The sequence below is a fragment of the Grus americana genome, chromosome 1 (assembly GCF_028858705.1).
Source record: "Grus americana isolate bGruAme1 chromosome 1, bGruAme1.mat, whole genome shotgun sequence".
Classification (NCBI taxonomy): domain Eukaryota; kingdom Metazoa; phylum Chordata; class Aves; order Gruiformes; family Gruidae; genus Grus; species Grus americana.
In genome coordinates, this window is record NC_072852.1 from 67,266,779 (window position 1) to 67,293,887 (window position 27,109).

At 43.2% G+C, this 27,109-nt stretch overlaps 2 protein-coding genes across 7 annotated transcripts in view; both read right to left on the bottom strand.

Moving 5' to 3' along the window:
- Positions 1-6,148, bottom strand: part of BICD1 (BICD cargo adaptor 1) — a 185,999-nt gene extending 179,851 nt beyond the window's left edge. For 3 of the 6 annotated variants that reach the window (XM_054842818.1, XM_054842789.1, XM_054842809.1), the window contains exon 1: positions 4,631-6,146. In XM_054842818.1, the coding sequence (XP_054698793.1) occupies positions 4,631-4,843 (213 nt within the window). In that variant the 5' untranslated portion in view covers positions 4,844-6,146. Of the gene's footprint in view, positions 1-2,415; positions 3,448-4,630 lie in introns of those variants that run through there. The other 3 variants (XM_054842827.1, XM_054842780.1, XM_054842799.1) reach the window with 3 other exon arrangements.
- Positions 6,149-23,753: 17,605 nt separating this feature from the next.
- Positions 23,754-27,109, bottom strand: part of RESF1 (retroelement silencing factor 1) — a 53,908-nt gene continuing 50,552 nt past the window's right edge. Inside the window, exon 9 of the transcript XR_008577241.1 lies at positions 23,754-24,191. The gene's annotated coding sequence lies outside the window, so the exon portion shown is untranslated. The remainder of the gene's footprint in view (positions 24,192-27,109) is intronic.

The window sequence follows — 27,109 nt, forward strand, 5'->3', positions numbered from 1 at the left end:
AGAAGAGAGGGGAGATGGAGATGGAGTCACCTGCGCTAAAGTAGTGCAGGGAAGAACAGAAAAGAAGCTGCCAGAGAGAGCTTCAACTCTATTCCTCAAAAACCCTTTTCAGTCACAGACCAAGAATTGTTTGTGGAAGCTCCATTACTAAACTGACTAGGCACTTCATAATCATTGACAAAACATCTCCGTGAAGTAAAGAAAACAAGAATTTTTGACCTGCCAAGGATAGGGCTGCTCACCAACAGCCTGGTTTCAAATAATTTACCAAGGATAATTGGGTTTAAAGTCATGCAAACACCAAACTGCATCTTCAACCTGGAAACCAGACAGCCAGCGCTCTGTGTAATCCAGGGGAAGAGCTTGTCTCCATAGAACGAAACACATAAAAGCCAAGAAGCGAAGTGAGATATTGCCTAGATTAGTGAGTCAGAGAGGGAGTCAAGGAGAGGGACTTGAGGATCTACTCAGCAGCTATGTTCATGATTTGATTCCCAAAGAGAAATCTCTGCTTAGGATTTCCCAAACCTAAACGTCTTGCAGAGTTGGACATCAAAGCTGCCTTCCATCCCCATTTTACCACAACTGGGGGTGACTGATATTTCTCCCCTTTAAAAATATTACAGGCACAGAATCAAAAAAGGGTTGAGGTTGGAAGGGACCTCTTGGGATCACCTCATCCAGCTCTCTGCTCAAGCAGGGACAGCTACAGCCGGTAGCTCAGGCAAGAAGATCAATATGAAGCCATTTTACACTTCATTAAAAGAACGAAAACTAACAACAAACACTATCCTTACAGCAAATGCAATGTGAACATGTAAGACCACAAATACTAAAACCACTGGAAAAATGCTTTCCATAAAATATGCTGGTCATTAAACTCCCACCTCTCAGCAAGAAAATGAAAACAGGCTGCCTTCAATCCTATGACTAATAGCAATGAGTCTTATTCTCTGCATTCTTATGGACTGCAAGTTAAAAGGCACATCTGCTCAAGTAACTTTCTGAACAGGGGCCTTAAAACTGTAGTGGTTTTACCACAAAATTCCACTAGTTTGAGATGTAATTGAGTGAGGCACAGAAACATCATTTACAGACTGAAGAGAAAAAAAAACAACCCTATGAAAATTAATAAAGCTTTAAAAATAATAATGTTTTGTTTAACACTACAAACTTGTGTGGCATCAGGCTCACAAGTACGCCATCTCTTAACACGGAAAGCTGTTAAAGTCAACACAACAGAACAGATACCTGTTCACATTCCTGCCATTCAGTTAACTTTTGAAAACATAAGGTCGGTAGCTGATAGATGTCTTGTGTCTTTCCTGGACAGCTTACATAGTAAAAACTGCCCTACCTTGGAAGAAGAACTCCTTATTAGGTCACTGATTAAAACTTCAAAGTTTTTGTAATGTAAATCAATCTCATGGCCCAAAACATCAAAGTCTTAGGCTAAAGCAGAGACCTCTGAATACAGCACAAGAAACATAAGAGGTTGCTAAACCAATTCATATTGCATGGTGAATTAGCATATATCCTGTATGAAAGTATTAATATTTAATGTAATGTATTGCAATTTGCTTTTACTTCAACATCCTATAATGGCCTTACTTTTGCATCTCACTCTCCAACAATGGAAATTATTGTATAGCTGAGGCTCTGTATTGCAATCTATATGGAAAAGGCACCAGTGAAGTTCACTGGAGCTTTGAATTGCCAAGGAGGATGGGAGAAGACTTCAGATCCTAGACAGCTAAGCCATGACTGAGTAGTTAAAGACAGGCAGTTCTGTTTGCTAAGCAATAAATACAATGAGCTCCTAAGAGCAGAACACAAGAACTTAATAATGAAACAGTTAAAAAATGAAGACTTGCCTCAATAAAATTCAACTCCAGTAACTGAATCTGTTCAGAGAAGGTCTGCAGAAGAAGAGGTAATGGTCCTAGGCATAATCCCACCCACATTCTTGCAGGTACTATTGCTCATGGATGGATAAACTATTTGTTTCAGCACAAACCTGATGCCTAATCTCTATACCTCACAATGATTTCAGAGAAGCTGCAGATGTAGTGAGGTAAGAGCAGACGCAGAGATCCCTGCTGACATACTGGGAGGCTTCCTAGCTCCCGTTAGTCAGTCATGGCGTTTTGATGTCCCGCCATGCAGACCACACCCAGGCCGTCGTCCAGGACATCCTCTGCAGGGCCTGCTGGAGATGATACACACAGACTTTCCTCCACACATTTTTGGATGGAGACTTAATAAAAAAGCTGTCTTCAGACTTCTTCTGCCACCTTGAGAGCTTTCAGACAGAACCCTACAGCCCCAAAATCTACTCCTCCAAGTCTCCACAAGACAGCTTGTCCGAACCACTTGAATTCTGACTCAATAGTATCGTCAGAGGCGCCATTTGCTTATGTCTCACAGTTACAAGTGTGATCTGTGCTCGGGGAACAGTCATAATGGAGGTGGTAACAGAGAAGCTAGAAAACAGATTACAGTGACGGGAAGGGATATGAGCGAATTCTCCTTTGCAGAGCTGCATATACAGTAAGAATCAGTATGGTTTCTCCTATAAAGGTTAAAAGCAAGAAAAAAAATCTCTTGCAGCCAAGGTGGGGGATTGAAATGCCCTACCTGCAGCTACGGAGAGCTCTGGAATTGAGCACCCGAGGCCTGAACTGGAAACTGGAGAGGCTCCACTCTTGCTTGGCATCAGGCGAACTACAGGATTTCTCCTCTTCCTCCCTCCGTGGATATCCTCAGTGTCCATGCTGTGGTTGGCACGGCATGAAGACACGGCCCCACGGGAGACGTTCTGGGCTGCAGAGCATGCAATCCCATTGACTTCAAGGGGAGGTAAACAGGAAGAGAATTTGTGCCTATCTTTGATTTCAGTTAATCGTGTTGACTAATCCCTCTAGTTTAACAATTTCAACTCAGTTCCTTGTACTATCCCTTCTATCTGTGGCCATGTCCACCCATGTGTCAGCCTGGTTTCTGATCAGTCTTCTTTCGTACATCATTATGATGGGATAACAGCTAGCTGCAGCTCTGCTTAGCTCTTCTTTATTTTTTTCTTTTCTTTTTTTTCTCTTTTTTTTTTTTTCTTTTTTTTTCTTTTCTTTTTTTTCTTTTCTTTTTTTTCCCCCTAGAAATCGCATTGCACTTTTCCCCCTTAATTCTGTTCCTCTATTACTGCCAGGTCATTTCAAATCGCACTGCCTTCATGCCAGTGCAAGTTATGTACATCTGCCCCTCAACCTGTGATTACTGGTTTCAAAGTCCTGAGCCTACCGCATAGGCTCAGGGGGGGTGGGGAGGCAGAGATCAAGTTTAAGGAGATCAATAGGTTTTTCTGAAAAACAGCTTTATTCTTCTTATTGAAAATATAATTTTTTCAACTCTTCTGGACACTGAACCAAGTCTGTAGCATAACTCATTTACCTGCAAGTAAAATGAAACCTTTATTTTATTAAAAATACTTCTAAAAGTGCATCAGTTAGTATTCTAAAGAATATATTCATACATAATCTAAGTTTATTAGGTGGCTTCCCTCAATATGGCATATGTTCATGATTTCTAGCTGAACAGACTTTCTGCATGTTATATATAGCAATATATTTTTGTAGAACAAAAAAAAAAACCTTTTAAAATTGGGAGAATATCTGTTTGATACTTTATCTCTTCTTTACAAAATAGGTAATGCTAAGATAGTATAAACATACCATAAAATGTAGCGATATGAATGCTGCATATGTGTGTACGCACACCCCTTCTGTAGCTCCCGTGTATGTGCACTGTATCAATCTCAAGTTACTTCCCTTAATGATGAACATAGGAAGCGTGATGATATTTCAGAGTCATCTTTAGCAAAGCTGAAAGGTAAGGTGTAACGTTCCCCTACTTCATACTTTAAGTGTTACAAAAACACATTCGAGACACAAACCGAAAACACCTCTCCAATCAAATATTTCACCCTTTCAGCATGACGCAGAAGTTTAATTTCTACTGATGGGGGGGTAACCTCAAGACTACTGTATGGCTACTTCATCCCTCCTTAATGGCAGCGATTCCCCTGGCTGGTAGAATAGAGCAGGTCTATAAATAACTTCCAAAGGAATTGTCTCTCTCCTCACGCACTGCAGACAACTGTTTACATAGATCCCGTGTCCTCATATACTAGGTTTGCTCAGCTCTCATCCTACGGGCTGATGATTTCCTCTTCCTAAAAAAGCCTTGGACGATGCAGGTACGACTGGAGGCACCCTCCCGTGCCGCAAATCCCCGTTACCAGAAGTTGTGGCTCCCGGCGGCGGGGGCTGGAGCGCGGCCCCGGCCCCAGGGACATTTCCCAGGGCAGGGGGTTGCACTCTTGTGTAATCCGTCCTTAAGCTCCACGGTCCCGGCTGATCCTCCGGCCCCGGGAAACCCCTCCTCCCCACCCCACGAATCCCCGCAGCCACTCCAGGGTCCGGACATCTTTGGTCGCCCACCTGCAGGGGGCTGGCCCGGGGCTCCGAGGAGGGACACGCGTGGGGCACCCCCGCAGCTCCCCGCACCCGGCGGGGCTGCGCGCCCCTGCGCGGTGCGGGGCGGCGGGGAGAGACAAAAGCCTGGGTTCGCTCACCTCCTTCAGCTGCTCCAGCTCCTGCTTGAGGCCGTCATACTCCGCCTCCAGCTCATCGTACTGCTGCTTGAGGGTGAGCTTCTCCTCCAGCACCACCAGCCCATACTCCGCCGCCTGGATCTTCTCGTGGGTCGTCTCGGAGAGCTCCCGGGTCAGCCGCTCGATCTCGCTCTTGTAATGGTCCGCGCCCTGCAGCACCTCCTCCGCAGCCATAGCCCCGCCGGCACTGCCGCGCCGCCGCGCCGCCGAGGCAGCCAGGGGGCGGGCGCGGCCGAGGGGCGGCACCGGCACCGGCACCGTCCCTGCCGCCGCCGGCCTGGGCCTGGGGATGGGGGGCCGGGGCCGCCTGCGGCAGCCGCCGCCGAGCGCGGAGGCGGGCCGGGCCGCCCCGCCGCAGCCGCGCCCCCCCCCCCGCCCCCGCCCCCAGCCGCCCGGGAGGCGGCGAGGCCGCGCTCGCCTCCCCCGGCCCTGCGGCGGCTCCGGCTGACGGCGGCGGGGGCGCCTGGGCCGGGCGGGCCCTCGCTGGCCGGGGAGACGGCGGCGCGCTGGAGGCCGGGGCGGCGAGTGGGGCGACCGGGAGCGCGCCTTGGTGCGGCGGCTCCCGGTGAGATGCTGCTGCTGGCGCCCGCCTCTTCCCAGGGAGCCGGCACCTCCGCCTCCCTTCCACACGGTCCCTCCCCTGCGCTCTTTAAGATGACAGCGTCCTCAGGTTTGGCATTCCCCGCCGGGGGAGAGGGAGAGCAGCATTAAAGCGCGGGGGGCACGGGCAGAGGCACCCGGAGCGGTGGACGCAGCCGCAGCCCGGTGCGCCTCCCGCCGGGATGTCATCTTGTGCTCGCTGCCGCGGTGCTGCGTGTGCGGGGCTGCTTCTGCCACCGCCCGCGTCCCCTGCGCTGCGCCCCTGGCAGCGGAGCGGGGCTGGCCGGCCCTGGTGCAATTTTAGCGCCTCTTGGTTTTTCTCGGCGTGTCGCAGCGATGGCCACGTTAGCGGCGGGGCTGGTAAAAATAGAAAGGGAGATGCAGTCCAGTAAACTGCGGGAGCAGGAGGACAGCCTCAAGTATTGCCCTGCCATTTCGGGACAGTGGGAAGGAAGAGGTGCCCGCTCTCTTCCCTGTGCCTGGTGAATGTACATGGGAATGGGCAAGGAAACCTGGACGGGAAACAGCAGCGGGACCGGGGCATTCACCGAGGCCTGACTTCCATCACCGTTAGCGCAAGTTCTCTGCGCTGCTGATTAGACAGCAGGACAAAACTGATTCAGATCAGATGCGGTCACACCATTGTTTCTCTGTCAAATTAACCGGAGGACCTGATGTCAGTTTTATGCTGGCTTTATGCTGGCTGCAGAAAGACAGATGCTACTTGCCCAGCATAAAACCAGAGTGGTGCAGACAGACAGTAACTGATCGCATGCAAAGCCTGCCAATAAAAAGTTAACACGCTGGATTAGGGGCATTTTGCATATTTGAATTGGAAGAGTGAGTTCATCCTGGATCAATGTCATAATCTCCCATATCACAGCCTTTTTTGTTTGGTACTAGGAGTCTTAAACCCAAATGTAATGTTTCTTCAAACTATGGCCTGCAAACAGCCACCTGATCCTATTGATATTGACCAAATTTTGCTCTAAGTACTAGCAGGGTCAGGTTTTCATGCTTTACAAACTTCTCTCTCTCTTTCTAAAATACTAGCAAAAATAGGTCTTTAACAATTGAGTTAGAATTTCCAGGAAAAGGAAGGTTTATTTTTTAAAAAAAAAAGAAGTTATGTATAGAAGGTGGATATCGTTGCCCACCAATGGAGCACTGTATTGGAAATCAAAGACATAGATTCCCTTTCTTGCTGAGCTGTTAATGCGGTTTTAAACAAGCCACATCCCCTTTCCTACCTCAGCTTCCCCAGGTTTAAAAAAGAGGTAAAAATGTTTAGACTCCTCAGCAAAGCGCTTTGAGATCTGCAGATGGAACCACTAACACTAGTTATACAATATATGTATACAGGATATAACCTATCTGTTTTATAAATATACATGGGTGCATACATAACTGGCACATTGTAATCTAGCCTGCATAAACACTTCTTGTTGCCTAGAGAACATAAATGGAAGAAGCAAGCAAAATAATAGATGTTCTGTCAATTTTGTAGCTTGAAAGCAGCTTCCAAAAATGCACATTTTTAATAAATTCCAGTGTAGAAGCAAGCATGAATATTAATAGGAAAGAAACAAGTGTGAATATTAATAGGTAAGGAGAGTGAGTGGCTCTCATCGATGACTGAATGTCAAAACAGAGGGGGAAAACACAGTATTCCAACTGTAATTCCAACTGCACACCTAACCTCAACATCCTTTTCTTAAAAGAGGATGAAAGATTCCACAAATCAGAAGGAAAAAAAAAACAAAACCCAAAAAACCAAAGCAGGAGCAAAATGTTGTCTCAAGAGCTTTTACAAGTTCTAGTCTAGCTGTCTTCCTCAGCTTTCCACCTAGGGCACTATGCAAGCAAGCCTTTTGTGAACATTCATTCAGGAATGGATGGGAAAACAAACAGCTTAAGTGCTGAAAATGAGCGTTTGCATCAAGGACAGTGTGGAAACTGGCTGAAGCAACCAGATGCCTATAGCTAATCTAGCCTTGCTGTAACTCCACCTAACATCATTTAGTTGACAATCTCACTCACAACCCAAGGGCAGCCTCACCACATGTCTGAACATCTGTACCCCAGAGGGGAAATCTGGCTTGTTAAAATGTGTCATTTTCCTGCAATACCTCACAAGAAAGTTAGGGAGAATTTTTCCTTTTAAAATCGGAAGGAGGAGTGAAGTCCAGGTATTGTGCACTGTGCAGAAGTTCACAGTGGCTGTGGGCGAGAGTTTCCATAAACTGGAGGTCCTGTAGCTACTCCAAACTGAAAAAACACCCAGCATGCCCATGATTTGCTATCATTAGTACTCACTTATTCTGCATCTTGCCTCCTAAACATGTGCAACATCAAATCTGGCTCCTTTGGTGATGTTTGTCTTTGTTTTAGAAGTCTGCTGCTTTGGAAGTCGTCTTTAGGACAAAATGAATCGTGCCTCAGAGTTGTCAGTTTCTCTCCACTGACTACAGAGGACCTGACACAGATGTATACATTTAATTAAATGAATTCTGCCTTTTCGATCTGTATCTTTTCATAGCGCTTAAAACTGGCACCTACACTCTACTGTCCAGACTCCTCCATCTATATTTATAATGGACTACTGAGGCCACCAATGGACCTGAAAAATATTCAAGCTCCTTTCCCCAATATAAGGAGCTCTGGTTTGCCTCATTCCTGACTCTGTGGAGATGAGTAAAGATGGACGATCCTATAAATAGCATCTCAGTTATAGGGAAAAGACATCGTTAAAGAAGGAAGTGTTGCAGCATGACCCAAAGGTTCTCATAGCTGAAGCAACAGGACCTCCTTTAATGGAGACTTCTTGCTTTCTGCCTATAATAATGTATGGATTTGAGTGACTGTACAGTGGTGCCAGCAAAGCGTTGCTCTGGGTCACAGATCTGGTACCTTTAGGAGCCTACTTATCAGTGCAGATAGCCCTAACCAATCATATTGGCATTTTAAATAATTTCACTGCCCAGATAAGCATCACCTCACATTGGTTCAAGTCCTGCTACAATGCTCTTACATTTTCTGCCTCCCCAGCTCAAAAAATATGCCCCAATTTTATTAAAGGTTGGCATATCACCCCGCGTTGTTATTTCTCCTTCATTTTGCCCTGCTGCACCTCTTTCACATGAATATTTCAGACTAGTCTATAGTTACTTCGTGACATTCAACATACCCTCATAAAACGGGCCTCCTTATGATTGCATGCATTTCATGGGCAGAAATTGCCCTTTGAATTCCTGGCATGTGGCACTGGTGGACTCTTAAACTAAGGATAGTAAGTTCCAGTACCAAAAAAATGCTGTTCTGATTACACATTTTTTGAGACAATCGGGTATTCAAGGACAAGACAAAATGATGCAGTTCAAATCTTGCTCCAGAGAATATTATCCAAATTTCAAACCATTTAAGAAGCATTTAATGACCTATATGAAATGAACTACTGGTTCTACATCTTAGTGGAAATGCAGCTATAAAAGCCACCCTGCACTATATATTGCAGACGGCTGAATCCCTGCACATACAGCATACACAAAAATCGCTTTGAGTCCATTTGTACGGAGCACCTCAGCAGACCGGAGCCCAAATCTGCTAATTAGTAGTGTTTGGCAGGCTCGCCAGAGTGGCCAATGGGGAAAAAAAAAAAAAAATAGGTTTAAGGACCAATCTGTTGTTAGTAGGAATGGGATTGATTTCCTGAAAGTGAAAAGAGGGGAAAAGCACTGAGGGAAGGCAGTATGGTAACTGTGCCGGTTTGGAAATAAACAAGTGGCTGTTCTACTGCCAAAGCTTCATCTTTCTCGAGTGCTGAATATACGTCACACATTTGTAATGAATGACCAGCCTAGAGATAAAAAGGAGGCACTGAGAAGAAAATGAAATTTAAAAAGGTATTTCAAGATCCTAGTGCAATAGAAATGGTAATAGGTTTTAAGAAAATTAGTTTATAGAGAATGTTAAGAGAAACTAAACACAGGAGCTAATAAAAAATAATGCATATAATGAAAAGTAATGACGTTATGCTGATTAACATGAATGTCAGCATTCAGAAGAAAGGCTTTCAAACAGTAGTGTCCTTACGTGAGTCCTCTATGAACTACCTTTAAAGGATCTGCAAAGGTAAGTAAATATTTTTAAAAAAACAACCTATTGTCAGGTGGACTCAAATTTGGTGTGCAGGGTCCTGTATACGCACCAGAATAATTTTGGGCCCCAAAAACCTGAAAAGGTTGAAAATCACTAATGTAAACCAAACAAAATCCAAAAGGAAGAACAGGATAAACCAGAGCGCTTCAACAAGGAAATCACAAAAAAAGGACTGTACCACAGTGGTTGGCAGGATGTTTTGAGTGTAGTGAGCAGGGGTCAGAGAACCAAATATTAGTTTTACAAGAAAACTAGCAAAAAATAAAGCATAAGGACATTTAGAAAACACAGTCAACAAGAACTAAGTAGCAAACTGATACCTGCAGTATAGAAAAAGAATGTGAATGATTATTCTGTTAAGACCGAATAATACCACGTCAGCCTGAAAGGATGTTGCTTTCAGCGAGTGTTGCACAAGGGGCTTGATTCAGCTCCACAGACGTCAGCTGAATCTTTTCATTGACAGCATTGCCCCCGGCCTCAAGACCCAGGCCACAGCTCTTCCACTCTGTGCAGAGTCTTACAGCACAAAAAAAAAAAAAAAAAAAAAGCTGAAAGAAGCACAGAAAGGATTATGATGCCTGTTTAAACTAGTAGGCACTTTCCAGTGACACAGGGAAGACCTGTCCACTTAGAATACTTTGTCCAAACAGCTTCTCAGCACTTTAGCCTAGATAAATCAGTGTCACAGTGCAAACTGTTCCTTCCCGGACAGATGTAAAATGAGGAGGAGAAGGGGAAACATGTTTTCTCTCAGATGAAGAGCAGAAGCATCCATTGCCCAGAGAACCACTACAGTCAGGACTCAGGCAAACTGCAACGTAGCCGGCTGTCTAGGGCATATGAGGGCAAAAAAAATAATCCTGAAACACCTTTTTAGTTTTGCCTCGGAGCCTCGGAAAGCCAGGCACCCACCGCTGCACCCACTGAGAGGCAGGTGATGTGGAGAGGCAAGGCAGCTTGTATTTGGGAGACTGGGTCCTTCCAGCAGTGACAAGCTCGGCTCCGCTCCCCCCCTCTGAACTTGAGCAGCAGGACAGTGTCTGCACTGCTTGCTGGCTGCACTTTGCTCCTTCCCCCCACTTCACACCCCCCCCTCCATCTTCACCTGTCACTCACTCCTGAGAAGTCCCGAGCCTCTCTGTCTCTGCATTAGAGGCATGGAGGGCTAGAAGGCATCTTAGAGTTCAATCCCACATGTAGGTGGGATCAAATACATCTAGACCATTCACGGTTAGGGTTATCTAATATGTTCCTAAAACCCTCGGTGACAGATATAGAACAATATGCCTACAAAGCCTTTTCCAGTATCTCAACGCCATCACAAATAGAAACTTTTCTAATGTAGAGTTTAACCTTTTTTCACTACATATCAAGATGATCTATTCCTATCCTTTGGTAAACACTACGCCCTTTTCATCGGTTTCTTCAGTGTTTGAAGGCTGTTCAGTTTCATCTTTTCTTCATTAAGCAAATTCCCAGCTTTTTCTCAGATCCTTTAGTCTGTCCTTGTAAATCATCCCTTTTAATCCCATCCAGAGCTCTGGACAGTCTTTTCTGAACTGCCTTTATTTCTTTCTCTTCTAAGCTGACCATAGTCCCTCCAAGTGAAGGCTTCCTCAGTACTGCATAATATAGGTCAAATATCTCCCACATTGCCAGTGTACCACTCCTAGCACTCCATCCTATGTTTTAAGAAACCAGAACACATTGTTAATTAGTATGTACTTAACAGTTTACCATAGCTTCAGGATCTTTTTTTGCCCTGCTGCTTTTCCAGCCACTTACATCTTTGCATTTATTTCTGCCGAGGTTCATCTTGTTGATTTTGGGTGACTTATTGAATATATCAAGATGATTTTGAATATTCTCCTCCAACAGGCCCACAGTTGTTTCTTGTACAGTGGCATCAACAAAGTCATACAAATGTGTGATCAAGTGCTCTTTGCCTAAAAATCTTTCATTTCCAGGTAGCAGGATCAGATCAGGGAGTTTCTTCGCTACACACAGTTGAGTTTGCCACACTTAACTCAAATCCAGCATGATAGCAGCATGTTAATTTTTCACCATCATGACAGCTGAGGGGTTTTTTAAGCAGAAATACTCCAAAACCTGCATTAAATTCAAACTCCTTGGGGCCTGCCCGCTGGCCACAGCCCCCAGCTCTCCCTGCTTGGTAACGGCCACCTCCCTCCCGCCACAGCTGCCTGCGGTCCCCACCAGCCCAGCACCACGTTGGGGGCTCTGCCCCACTGGCAACCCCCAGACCGGTGCCCCGGGCGCACGGGGGTCCTCCCATGGCTGCCAGACAGCCCACCCGCTGCTCCCCAGCACCACGGGGTAAAGCTGTCACACTGCCATCAAGCCGTCAGTAATGAGCCCCCGAGATGGGTAAGTGCCTGTGGAGATTAACGAGGGGCTGTGCCATCCCGAGCACCCGGTCCCTCCATGCAACAGCGGCTTTTTGCTCCGCAGCAGTGACCCAAGCCTGGCCAGGTGCTCTCCTTAAAGCAGAAAGGGACAGGTCCGATGCCCTCTTCTCTTGGCAATTCTACCCTGGCACTTTTTAAACCCAATTTTTTTTTTTTTTTCCCCAGACACAAATCAATTGCTCAATCATCTTTAGTGTCTTTCTGGGAAGTGAAATGAGGCTATCCATTATTCCTCCGGTCTCCTTCCTTTTATTACCTCAAGTTCCCGCCAATGTTTTTGGAGCGAGTGGATGTGCAGAGCTGCCTGCTTCCCGGGCTTCCTCCTGCCACCACAGCATGGGCAAAAGCAGCTGGCAAACTCAGATTAATAAGCAGATCCCCTGTTTGAAATGGGAGCTGGCTATGAAATAAGAACCAAACTGCGGCTTATGGTCCCATTTTAACTGATTTTTCTCCTCAGAAGTGATTAGTGTGGGAGAGGAACAAATTTGTATTTAACAATGTGCCTTGTCTTGAAATCGAAAGCCTAGGATCTGCAGTGCACCTATTAAATATAGCTTCAAAAAGCACTTATTTCTGCTAAAGTTAGCATTTGCCTTACATTCCTTATCATGCATCAATGACTAAAAACATTTACAGACAACGATGGCTGAAAGAGAAACTGAATTTTTTATGTGGAATCTAATTATAATGCTGTGTTGATAATATTAGGAAAATTTGATTCAGATACTTAAAAAGGTATACGATTTAGCTTTTTTTTTAAAGAGCTATAAGCTAGTATTTCAGCACTGAGGAATAGGTTGGTTGTACCCTTCTCTCAAATGCAGCTGCTAAATACACACATTACAATGAATGCAGAACACACAACACAAAGAAAATTATATTATGTTTCAATTGAGTGAGTGTGGCATTTGGGAAAGGTGCCAGATTTATGACACTATCCTATAAACTTGGGTTTAATTAGATTTTTGTCAAAATACCTAATACAGAACAGGTGGTGTGTATTCAAAACACTAAAATAAAGGCTTACAAAGAAGGCATCTGGATCAAAGCTACAATTATTTTCCTCAGGTAAGAGAGAAGTCAAAGCACAATTAGGAGATTAAGATCTTGAACTGGAGATTAACTTCGGTGTGAATTTTCCCACTCACGCTTTATAGGTCTTGGATGAAATGATTGGTCTGTTATAAAGCAGGGTATCGCAAGCTTAACTACTTAAAACCTCTCTGGAACTCTTTTTCAATAATTGCATTTGTAAAATAAACCCTTCTTCTTATAATAATCACATTATTCAACACACAGACAAGGCTTGGAATAGCTGAAACAAGTACTGCATAAACTTATTCCATGTGAATTCTGTGTTGTCAAATCTGACCCTTAAAAAAAAATTGAAAGCCATAAAAAAATCCTAACGGTATTTTCATTGTGGTTTGTTTTGCCACAATATTTTGAGCTATTTTCATGTGCCTTATGCTTTCTGAGCCAGGTCAATACTGGCTGGTATCTGATTCCAGCTTTTCCTTATAACCAAGAGCTTTATTTAAAAAAAAAAAAAAAAAAAAAAATTTAAAAAAATCAACGCAAAAAACCCCAAAACAACAACAACAAAACCTCCACACACACCCCCAACAGATTATTAAATGAACTTTTGAGGTCCAGGAGAGATGGACTGTAACTAAACCTGCAAATTAGCAAGACATACTGAGAGTGCAGCAGTTGTCAACCCTGACCTTACAGACCAGAAGACATGACTGAATTCCTAGAGGTCTCTTGGTGGAAAACATGGTAAGGTTTTTGGGTGAAGCATTTTTCTTTCAAAAGAAAAGAGAATATGTAGAAAATGAGAAAGAAATGAGGATATGTAGAACGGTAACATGTTGTATTTTAACAATAGCTATCCAAATGTATCTAGCTGGGAAACAATAAGAGTAAAGTAAGAGTAGAGCAAACCAATCCCACAGTGTCAGAGCCTTTCCTGATATGTACTACTATTTGGGAGGGGGATAAAGTTAATTGGGAGTTTCTGTGAGGCTGTCTCCCGAGGCTTTTTTCATTCCTTCTTGGATGATTAGGAGTTTCTGAAAGTGCAGCAGATGGAGCTTGGCAGTGAAGTGGGGGTATAACGACTTTTGGGTGCTAAATGTTACTGTTGCTTACAGGAGTTCCTGTAACCAGGAGAAAAGGCAAGAGGGATGCTGCTATTTGCCTACCTTTGTTTGCCCAACTGGGCATCAAAGGATCAAGGGAGAATAGGAGAAACAATCAAATTCTTGCCAGCATTGCACAAAATTGGGAAGAGAAATAACAGATGGTAATTCAGAACCCATCTGCTACTGCTTCCCCCATGAGCTCCTGGAGATACTATGTTGAAAAGCTTCAGAGACAGCCTGTGAATGGCAAATGTGGATGTGGGTTGTATAGGATAAGATGGAAGAGAGAGTCATTCTGCTCGTGGAAGGGGACATGGCAAGAAGGGGAGCTGTACTTCTGCTCAGCTCCTGGTGAGTCCCAAAATAGGCTTGTGAAAAGCCAAAACAGCTCAGCTATATAGGACAACGTGCAAAGTAACTGCTCCCTGATGTCCCACATTGAATACACGTGAGTAATAATATCTTCTGAAAACCTAGTTACAAGCAAAGTCCACGCAAAGATCATACTATAGCTGTGGTACCAGACTGTACAGTCCTGCAGGACATCCCCGTTCTGCTATTGACATCATCTCTGATCACACCTCTCATTCTTGCCTGCTTTGATGAGCAAAGAGGTAATTTATCTTGATATTATTTAACACTGATGCCTGATGATTACCATTTATTATTCCCTTTAAGATGAGTAAGTTCATGAACCTTTCTGGTTTTCAGGCTGTCTGAAAACTCAGGCAGCTATTATCATCACATTTCTCTGTAGGATAGAAATGGAACAATCTCTGCAAACACAGATAGAGGCATAAACTTATCTGAAAGAAAGATGATACTTTGGAGCATTCAGTACAACCGTGGGAAAATAAATGTAGGCACCTGATCATCCTCCTGCTTCTGCCTGACTTCTGGCTACTCTGATGTCTGTCAGCGCTGTTGTTGATAGGCAACTGAATAAATAGACAATATCCTTCAATAAGAAAATTCACTACCATGGAGAAGACAATACAAGTTCCCAGTTAAAAAGAGAAAAACAAATATTAACCTTCCTCTCCTCCCTACTTTTCTTTAAGAGCATTCCCTCTCCTTAATATTGTGAGAAAATGGCAGCTGCTACATTTTAAGAGATTTGGCAATTTACTGATGTCAGATGCAGAAGGGAAAGTTGATTTGCAAACTTGTCACAGATTCTCTCTGTAAGGGATCTGTCAGAGTAGAAACATGTTTTGAAAATGAATTAGCAGGATGAAGGACTTGTTTTGAACAAGAGATTCCTCATAGGAATGGTCAGGGAGACATGTCTCTTGGCTGACCTCTGTGGCTGTTAGCTGGTGTCCTTTGACTCTTAATCCATGGAAAGCTGGAACAGACGCACACTCACACATACGCTTCAAGGTTATCCAAAGAAAAGGGCAAGCATAATATTTTTTTCTTTGTGTTTTACAACAAGCAGTTGAGATTCGGTGTTAAGTAAATATAACACAAGACTTAAACACTTACAGGCACACATTTATTTATATACTTGTTTATAAATAGTGATATTCCAGGAGCATCATGACTTTGCCTTGATCAAGGGTTGAGTTACGGAGTATAATGAGCTATGGTTGACAGGATAATGCAAATGACTGCGATGAGCCTTGGGACAGGCCGTGGATCAACAATTGACAGGAGAACAATATCTGAAACTGCTGGGAAAGTGGTATCGTTGTAGACAGATTTGGCTGGTGGCCTGTGTCGACATCTGGCTACAAGTCCCCCAGCACTAGAGGGTAATACAGACTGGGGGGAGGCATTACTCTGAAGATGTCCAACACCTCATGGAAGCAGATCGTTCAAGGTGGAACCATCATACGTTGGTGCCGAGCTGCTGCCCAGAGCCCGACATGGAGACAGAGGTTGGACAGAGCGAGTGTCACGTTCCCCTGGGCTTGACTCTGCCAACTCACCGTGCACGGTGAAGGTCTCGGTTAATCCTGTGTGCGCGCGCGACCGCGTGTGTAACTTTTCCTGATAGACCCTGTCCCTCGCTTGGTGAACTAAGTAAGTTGAGCTTGGCAGTACTGCATTGTCTGGTGTTTCTTTTCCACCTGTGACAGATGGGAACTAGAAAAATATAGAAAAAGAGAAAGAGGGATGGAAGGATGACTTTGGTAATATGACAATAAGAAGAAAATAAGAAAGAAATTCAGAAAATGTATGGGAAACGTGTGAGACTTCAGTGACTGGCTGAGAAGGGAATTGTCAGCGGCTCAGAGACAGAACCGAGGGCGGTAGGGATTTGTCCACCCAGCGCAACCTTCGGGGATGGCGACCTGCCATCTGATCCTTGTCAGCAGCGTCTGGGGATATGACCGGAGAGTGAAATGGGTCCTCCCTTCCTAGCCCTTCAGGAAACGCGGCCAGCGGTACGTTGCTGCTCCCATGCTCACGGGAAATGGATGTCAGGAAAGGAGCTGCTTGAGATGACAAGCCAGCCGCCTGCCCCAGCGCGCAGCGTTCTCTTCAGTCTGGGGCTTCGTGCGCTCCAGATTCTGCTGTCTCGGTAGAGAGGCTTGAATAAAAATATCAAGAGAAAACTTACTTAGGTGACTAAGCACTAAAAAAAAAATGAAGGCCTATTACAGCCAGCCTGGTAGACAAAACTTCTTGTTGAAAAATGAGATTATATACGGGAAAGCTGCTGGCAGCCTAAGGGGAAAAGAAACCTCCCTATTAAGGAAAGTTTCTTTTAAACTATGGCTATTCATCAGCTGTGGTTGTAATGATTTGATGCAGTAAGTGTAGCTGGATGTTACATTAGCTGCTCTGAGACTCCTGATTTTCTTTTTAACCAGTGGTGTGTTTAAAGAGAAAAGCAAAAAATATTACAGATGACCAAAATTTCCCGGTGGATCACATTCAGCGCACAGCGTCACAAGCTGCCAGGCTGGCTCAGGGAGCAGGGAGGATCGGGATGCTGGCACTGCGGGAGCAGGCGCTGCCCGAGGCACCGCTCCTCAAACACTCTCCCACCTAGACCTGACAGGCTGTCCCAATTCACGATTAGTCTAGCATGGCTAAACTGCTTCCTCTGATCGCAGTTAACCTCTACACAACCAAATACTTAAATCTTTGGAGCGTGAGGTACTGACTGGCAGTGTGAATTTTTAGAAAGTCTTTAAAGATAAAGGTCTCTGTCACCTTTTGTTTCATTCTCCACTGCACACAGATCTGATGTTCTCACTGAACGACTCTGTATTAATGGCGTCTATTCCTTGAGTTAGGAATGATGTCTGAAATAAATCCATACTTCTCTAAACAATACCTCATGCTGAATGTTGCAGACCTGCCGATACACGTGAAAGATCACATTTACCCGTTCCACAGACCACAGGACATCTCATCATCTTAACCACTAAAGAGGCTCCATGCTGACACGCAGGGACAGCAGAACTGTACGATGCCCAGGGTGAGCGTTTGGTCTTTCAAATGATGAAGGTAGGCTTCTGTGGCAAATTCCAGGTGTGTTTCTGCACTTCCCACTGCATCATTTGCAGACGTTTCTGAACAACAGGTAGCAGCGGGCAGGGGCAGCTCAGGCCTACTGCAAGAATTATTCGCCATAGGCATCAGTGCTTTACATTTCTGCTCTCTGTTCTTCCTCGTGGGTTTGTATGTCAATAGTTCCCAGGCAACTTCATTTGGTCCCCTGGGAGACAAAAAATCTGCTTGTTTGGTCTTTGAGCAGCTTTGTTTTTCTTAAATCCCCCGTTGACTATGTAGCACTCTGTTCTGCATATTCCTCCTCTTTTTGTGCTCGCTCCGTTCCCCTTTATACTCCCTGCTTTCCTCAGGCTTCTGCTGCTGCCGTACCACTGACAATACTAAGTTGTCCTACAAAAACTACACTTCTTCAGATAATTTAGTTTCATATTTATACTGCATAAAATAAAAGACAAGAAGCCTGTCTCCTGAAAAGCTGTTAATAAAGTGAAAATTCACAGCATTTCTATATATAAACTCTAATCTAAATAATACTGTCATTGCTGCTGGGTTCAGCTGCTGTGTACTGACAGGACACTGATAAAATATACATGTGATGTATCCCCACCCTTAAAAACACATATAAAAAGTATATACCAATGAGACCAATTATTTTTCACTCTGTATAATGAAATGCGCCAAAGCCAGCAAGGACTCATTGTGAATGTATCGATCCCACGTCTAAGGCTATTCTAGTCACAGCATCGGAGGAGATCTGAGACAGACCTCTCCTACATCTCCTCCCCACGACAGCAGTTATTCTGCATTCCTTACAGCCGTCTGTCCAGCCTGTTCTGAAAATTTTTTTCATGGAGACTTGACAGTCAGGGAGCCTATCTGTAGGCTCTGCCTTCAGTTTATAACTGAAGGGAATGGTTTGCCTGACAATTTGGGAGGCAAAGTAAGTTAAGAAAAAACAATTCTTGTATTTATTTTTGTTTCTTTTACTCTAGGCTGCTTAACAGCAGGAAGCAAACACACGAAAAAAAAAAACCAAACCGAACTTCTTCTGAGAGATGTGGCATAAACCTATCGTTTTGGTTTTTGGTTTTTTCCTAGAAGGGCTAGTGCTGCACAGTGACAGAATTGAACTTGCTAGCCAGGAGTTACAGAAAGATCTCCCGGTACTGCGTGGCTAACAAAGTGGCAGAAGAAATGCAGCACTGATGAATGCAAAGGAGTGCACATGGTGAACGGTGACCCTAATTCTATGTTCCGAATATGACTTCTCCTGTCAGCTTTTATCACCAAGTATTCTACATCATTACAGATAGTTCTTTGGAAGATGAAGCTTCCTACTCCCTGACCATCAAAAAGACCAGGAAGGGAACAGAAACTATCATTTGGTACTCCGTAAAGCTATGGTACCCAACCTTGCGTGAAGCTCTGGTCACTTCAAAAATGAGATTTTACAACTAGAAAGTATACTGATAAGGAGGGTCAGATGATTGGTTAGAAATAGGAAACAATTTCCACTGTAAAAGAAAGTGATTTGGTTTCCTCAGCTTGTAAAAGAGATTACTGAGGACATGACAGAGGTCTAGAAAAACATAAATCACGTGGAGCAGATGACGAGGGAATGATTAGTCATTATTTTTCAAGACAAGAACTACAGGGCACTAAATGAGATCATCAGGCAGTAGGTCAAAGACAAATGAAAGAAAGTACTTTCACATGCAGTGCCTAATTGCATTGCAAGACATAACATCCTGTTTTGTTTGGATGCCCAAAGTATAAATAAATTTCAAAAGCTACTAGATGGATTCATAGAAGAAAGTTTTGTCAAGGGCAGCTGAAAAAGATGATGTAGATACAATCCATAGATCAAAAAGTCTCTAAATCAGAAAATGAATATCTTGGGAAAAAATACGAATCCAAGAAATCCAAGATTGCCCTGGGTTTATGCCTTTTTTCTTTACTATCTACCACTGGCTATTGTAGACTTACAATACATCAGATAGGATATATGGACCTTGGTTCTGATATAGTACAGCTGTTCGTCTGCCACTTGGTCAGAATGACCATTTACAAAGGCTGTATAGTCAGAATCAGAAATCACATTAGAATAATTTATGTTGATTGTTTCAACGAGACCATCAAACATGCAGAAGCAATGCTACTTTTCCCTTAAAGAAAATGTACATATCTCAAGTAATAAATAAAGTTCAAAATCTTAAAGTTGGAGGAGTGGAGACATGAGAATAATAGGAAACTGTACAAATGAGGGGGACAAAAAGAAAACACAAGGAAGTAGATCTCCTCTGTGAGGTTGAAATCAGCCCTTCAACGAAATCAGAAGTTTTTCCATTGTTCACAGCAAGACTAGGATTTCACGTGGAGGATTACATTTTGTGAGGAGTCAATATGGCAAAACGATGACAATATCAGATCTGTCATTTCTCTCCCTAACCAGGGGTAGGAGGAAAAATTAGAATGATTTTCTTTTTTTAAACCGATAGAACTCAGAATTCAATAGATAAATCATATGAACTGAGAAAATGCACAGAAATGGTGCAATTACAGACTGGAGCTCCCATGTACACCCAGTCATTTTCTTCCCATTGTTTGTAAAGGTGATGCCAAGGAATTTAAGACAGACTCAAACCAAAGTACTATCTTCTGTATCAGTATTTAACTTACCTTCCAGCTCACATCCCAGCCAATGCCAACGATGCATTAGGAAATCGATCAACAAGAGATCTGATTGCCATTATGATAAGGAATAATAATTACTAGGACCATCTTGACAGATAGGTACTGTAAGAAATTAATACTACTAGAAGAGAAATCTATTTCCTCAGCTAAAATAATAAAACTATTTTACCTCAGTGTCTCTATAACAGATTTAGAGAAAATATTCTTCAAATAATACATGCCTAGGAAAGATTTCAATATTCATCTCCAGGACACCTAGGATTAATTATTTCAATCTAACAATTATTACAGATCATTCAGGTACATACCAGAGTTTATTTATATCCCCACTGAGCCTCACAACTTTAGAAAGTTGTTCTTTAAAGAGGGTGATTAGTTATCATTTTTGTTAATATGCATATTACTGAAACTTAAATCACATTACCATGTATGAAGATCTAAGTAGTATCTTGATACAATGTCCACTTAATTGGCCTAGATACAAGGGAAAGTTTCCTTCCATTTAATGTCTGTATTTCTTTAAATCCTTTCAGAGTCTAAAACCTAGGAGTATGTGGCAGGCACTTTATCTGGGTTTGTTTCAGCATATTTCCTTGGGAGGGGAGTCATTTATACATTTTTAGAGTGAATACTAATAGATTCCACTTGTCTCTTTTCATGGGATTTTCCTGCACCCATAGACCCATATCCCTGGTGTCAGTGCCCAGACAGAAGGGGTGTACGTATATTTGAAAGATATGTTAGAAAAAGAAGAATTTCTCCTCAAATAGCTTTCTTCAGCTGCATTTTTCTATGCTTCTGTGATTTGCATTGTTATCAAACGTCACTGGTGCCAGAAAAGCAGCAGGATCAGGTTTTATTTTCCAACAGAAATTTCCATATGGGTCAACCTTTTTGATCTCATAATATTCTGCAGCACTGGAGAACAAGCTCAGTCAAATGATCATCAAAACATGGAAGCTGGAGATAGATCACCGGAAGGTTTTGGCCCCATTTTTTCTCTTATTCAGCCTAAACTACTTTATTTATAGATTATACCACTTTGTACCCCTTCCATAAATACTCCATCTTTTCACTTTGATTGCAAGTTCATAATTAATTTATATTAACACATTTAAATCCAGAACATGCACCCATATAATGATTTGCAGATTTTAATAATAGTTCTTCACCACCTCCTGTCTCTTCTTCCATTTATCATCTACTTCCACAGTTTCTTACCGGAATGAATAAACTTTAATCCAACTGGTAAAGCCCTGGATAAGCTTCATCTGCAGAAGCTACAATGCTGACCCCAAACTTTCATTTTCCTGTCTCTTGTGCAAATAGGGCTGGCTGTTCCTCAGCATTGTGTCCTCCACATCCAGGGCTCTTAGCTCCTATGCCCAATAAATGCTCTGTAGCTACCTAACCTAGAAAACAAGTACTGGCTCATGCGTATCTTACCCGCAGCTTCTGCACAGCCCAAGAGTACCCCCGGCTGTGAACCCAGGCTGTGTCTCGTTTCCCTGCTCACGGGTGATGTGATAGAGCAAGTTACTCAGAGGAATATCTAAACACAAGCTTTACTCTAAAGACTGATCAAGAAATTATACAAAGCTAAGGAAAACCTGCAAGACCTGCGTGCAATTCCTTTCCTCAGCTTTTTTCAACATTCCACCCCTCCAGTCCTCACCCTTCCAGGCAGCCGCCTTCGCCTTTGCTCTACCTGCCTCCAGGCCAGATCTCCGCCTTCTTACTCTCTCCAGAAATGGATCATCAAAGTACCCCTTTTTAAAAATTCCCTGTCTTCTGCTACCAGATGGCTTTCCTCAAGGACTTCCATGCCTTGCCAGGTAATGCAAGGCTTGTTACAAGCTTAAATAATTGGATAGGTTCCTCAGGAGCCAAAATTATTCTGATTGCTTTAAGTAGTTCTTTGCTTATTTACTCTTCAGAAAATATTAAAGCAACACCCAGATATCTAAAGTTCTAGTTAAAAGTAATTCATTATGACTCTTCCTGGTTTTGCTGGTATATATTTTTCATTGAGCACCATCAAATTGGCAAGTAATATATTTCTGATTATTTTTTTTCGGCTCACTAGAATACCATAGTTACCACATGCTAGTTTCTGAACCCAGCTGCATCACTTGTGTCATATCAACCTTACTTTGATTTTTCCAGTTCACATGAGGAAGTAGCTTTTGATAACTGGGTCAACAGGAGGACAAAGTTTAATTACAGATCAGAGTAGCCTTCATCATGTGTTTCCTTCTTTCTGATGAAACCCAAATAAGATCAAAGACAACAGGTCATATTTTCTGCAGTACGGGCCCTGTACTGCTAACGGGAACAGTCAATTGCAAAGTCTTTTGGGCATTGAACAGTTAGCTCATTTCCTGATATAAAAGCAACTTTTGCAGAATTAAAATTTTCCACTAGGAAAAATTTCAGTTTACAATTGGAATCATCGAAATTAAATATTATATTCATTGAACTCAATGCAGAATATACTTAAGTTGAAGTAAAGTTCAATATTCTTCCAAGTGACCCAAAATGTTTCATTCTGAAGTACTTCTACAATAAACTGCAACTGTTGATTGCAGTGCACTGTATGATAAAAATTAGAGTGCCAATCTCCATTCTTTCTTAATGTCTCAGTTTCCCTGACATCATTCAGTGAGTTCTTTTTTTAAACAACATGGATAGTGCATTGAGAGAGCCACAGAACTCTCATAGTGCCATGGAAAATGTGTCTGACCAGGAAATTCTGCATTACAATGAGCATCAGGTTGCTCAAAAGCAACATCCAAGATGCAATGCACAATATTGGAAAAGCTGTATGTGACAAATTGCTTTAAGCAAAGCAATTTTAAAATCAAGAACAATTTTTCAGATAATATGACTTGGTCCTGGAGTTATTCCCATGGTTATTATACAGTGCAGCAATGTTCATTTGTTGTAGAGCCGAGTTCTGTTATCAGTCATAACAAATTGACATTAAGTGGGGTTGCGCTAGCTTATCTAAAACCAGAATTTGGTCTGTATTACTGTAGTTTCATAAGAAGTTACAGCAAAATGTGTTTCCCTTTCAGGAATGTCAGGCTGTTTTGTTTTGATGCAAATTTTTAGCATTTCTAGAACAAAATCTTAAGGGGAAAACATTTCATATTTGCATTCCAATTTAGGTCAAAACTAATGCTGCATTATCAGGTTTTCTTGATCGTTTTTTCACCCAGCTCTAGAAATTACCTCTTACAGTCTCGAAGCCTGCCATGTGAGTTGAACTAAGGGACTGCCAACATTTCCACCTGCGTATTTGCCTTGGAGCCTCCACTGATTAATAAAATACTGTTCCTGAGACCCTAGGTAACTATCGGTCTCCTCTTCACTAAAACAACTTATTTTTATGGGACTCCTTCTCTGTCTTATAGTGCTGCTTTTCTTACTGCAGTTTGCATCATTATTCCTTCTACTGTGGCTTACATATAAAGTTATTTTCATAAATAGCAATCCAGTGGTTTTTATTTCAGCACCAAGGGACTGATGTACATGCAGTTTTATAAAACAAACCTCAACATATTTAAAAAAACCCAAAAAGTAAATCAATAAAAAGTGACTAAAAATTGTATAAAGATCCAATGCATATTTAACATAAACAATTTTTCTCTGAGAAGATGACGTAAAATGAGATATTTCTTCAAAAACCAGGATTTTCTAGATACTTATTTAACTCTTTGTTCTACTGGCAAATTAAAAATTCTTTTGGCAGCATCGTGCAGTCAAGAAGTATTTGTAAGTTTATATTACACCACAGTACAATAAGGCTTTCCTTGCAATGTCCAAGTACCCAAAATTAAACATGTGCACATTCGGGAAGTACTTACCATGATAATTCTTAATCCAGAAGTACCAAGAGGTTTTACAACGCGGCATTTTCTATTGTTAAAGGGTCAAATTCCGTTCCTGCCTACCAACCACTGAGGTGTGCATGAAACCAGGCCTTGGCCCAGCCCAGCAACTGTGACTGATGCACTGAAAAATAAAAGCAGATAAACTTGATTATCCAGGTGATGGGACCCTAGATTGTCTAATCCAGAGGCAGGTGAGCCTTTACCCTCGACTGTGGGACTGCAGATATCCCACGTACACAGCACCCCCAGCTCTGTGTCCAGCGCGGTTTTAAACGTCCTCCTCCTAGCATCCCTTCATGTCTGCTTTGCCATGGGTAAGACCAGGCTAGCTAAGGGAAGACTAATGGTTTTCCTGAAGTGTCTGTCTGTCGTGGTTGAGCCCCAGCCGGCAGCTCAGCACCACGCAGCCGCTCGCTCCCTCCCCCCACAGCAGGATGGGGGAGAGAATCGGGAGAGTGAAAGTGAGAAAACTCATGGGTTGAGATAAAGACAGTTTAACAGGTAAAGCCAAAGCCGTGCACACAAGCAGAGCAAACCAAGGAATTCATTCCCCACTTCCCACGGGCAGGCAGGTGTTCAGCCATCCCCAGGAAAGCAGGGCTCCATCATGCCTAACAGTTACCTGGGAAGACAAACGCCATCACTCTGAATGTGCCCCACTTCCTTCTTCTTCCCCCAGCTTTACGTGCTGAGCATGACATCGTATGGTATGGAATATCCCTTGGGTCAGATGGGGTCAGCTGTCCTGGCTGTGTCCCCTCCCAGCTCCTTGTGCACCCCCAGCCATCCCGCTGGTGGGGTGGGGTGAGGAGCAGAAAAGGCCTTGGCTCTGTGTGAGCACTGCTCAGCAGTAACTGAAACATCTCTGTGTTAGCAACACGGTTTCTAGCATAAATCCAAACCACAGCCCTGTACTCACTACTATGAAGAAAATTAACTCAATCCCAGCCAAAACCAGCACCTCATCCTCTCAGATGATGTCTCTCATCATCTTTTCAACTACAATATCTTATAAAATGTCTTTTACCACCATACAGTTTTATAAGACAGGCATGACGACTCCCCATGTATCGTTCATGGCACAAACGATGGCTTTCCTGGGGCCTACCGCATTCCCTGTACGCTCCACTGGCAAAATGAATTTACGGTGTAGGCGTGTGCAGACGTCTCACTGGAAAAACAGGAAGAGGGATCCTGCCACGTGACAAACCGTCAGGAAAGCTGCTGCAGTCCCAGGCTGCTCATCGCCCCTTCCAGGGGGAAGCGGCGTCACTCCAGAGGATTGCTTGCTTTTGGCTTTGTTGGGCTGGCATCAGAAGCTCCCCTCCCTTCCACAGTTTAAAGGCTGCCAAAGCAGACCCCAAATGGTTGACAATTTAAAAAAATAACAAGGTTACTTTGTTTTCCATCCTTATTTTTCATTGCCTAGGCTGTTCTGCTGGCAGGCAATTTCATGAAGATACGGTCTGATAAACTGACTTTGAACACTGAATCAATTGTGTGATTTAAAGTAAGAGCCCAAACTCAGCCAGCAAGTCATAAAGCAAAAAATTCATTAGAAAGAGAGCTGCAGTAAGCCACTCTAATAAAGGGCATCCTAATAGTTTTATGTTCAAAGTGGCCTTTAATGATAAATAATACTGCGTTTGAGAAGTAAAGGGACTGAAATAATTGTTTATGAAATTGCAATATACGGTTAATTCAGAAGAAAAGGAAGATTCACAGACATCCTGATTTTAAATCCTTCTCCGCACAGCTGCCTGATCCAAAGGCTGTGAAAGACTCACGGATCGGTGGTTATTAAGCGAGATCACTCGCGGTATTTCTTTTCCTCTTTCTAGTTACAGAAAGGGCGGTAAGGAAAATTAGACTGACAAATCTTACCCTAGATGGAAAGAAAAAGCAGAGCAAAAGAAAATCCATCCGTTCTCACTCGTGGAATTTCATGTTATCCCATATAAGGACAAGTTTCTGCAGCACATGAATCAAAAGTCCTAAAAGCCTGGGTGTTATAAAATCAGCGGGACAGCTGCCAAGGGCCGGTTTCAAGGCGTCTGTATCAGGCTCAGACAAAATTCAGGGCACTTTGGGATTCCAGCGCGTGGTAAGCTGCGCTACAATAAATGGCACAGCGGATTAATATTTCATGTCTCTCGAACTAAGGCATTTTTAAATAGGGGAGAGGCAGAGCAGAAGGGAAGGGAGCGATCACCTTAGCCCCGCAGCCAGCAATCGGGTGGCTTGTGCCCTCCAACCGGGCAGTTTGTACCCCCCGCAGCGCTCCTGCCCCAGGGAGGCCACCACAAGAAGACACCTCTGTAACTTCTCTGGGCTGGACTGCAGGAGTGCAACTAAAAACCATTAGTGTTGCAAGAAAGGGACGGAGAGCAACCCACGGAACTGGTGTGAAATGTAGACAATATTGGGGTGAAAATGTGTTGTGTCCTAGAAAACGAAGAATATTTGAGTGGACTAAGCAACAAAGATCACATTTATCACCTTAAAGCAAGGCTAATCACGGCAAACAAGGTTTGCACACTCATTGACTTAGATCTTGCCTCTATACTGATGGCACATTTTCAAAACAGGGTTGTCATAAAAATTGCGTTACATATGTATAGCACTTTATTTACATTAACCTAGTTTGCACTGATTTTTATTAATATACAGACTTTGCTTCAATTTTCTTTTTCTTGTAGTGTAAATCCCAGCTGGGAATTAAATATTCAGTAATAACTTTTAGTGGTTCTTCACACCACAGCTACAGTGATAATATCTGTACACTGGGTCACACCATATCCTGGGGGGACAGAGGCTGCGTGGAGAAAGCAGTGCTATGAAAGGAAACCTGCTGTGTTCCCCAGGTATTCTTACCTTGCTTTGCCCATTACCTCATATAAAACTGGAAAAGCCACAGAAGCCAGAACTGTACCGTGCATCTAATCCTTGCCAATTCACTGGCTTCCAGTCCCTTCCTTCCAGGTTTTCTTTGCTGCACCAGTTTGCGGTCCCTGGGGGATGCCTGGGCCAGGCACCACA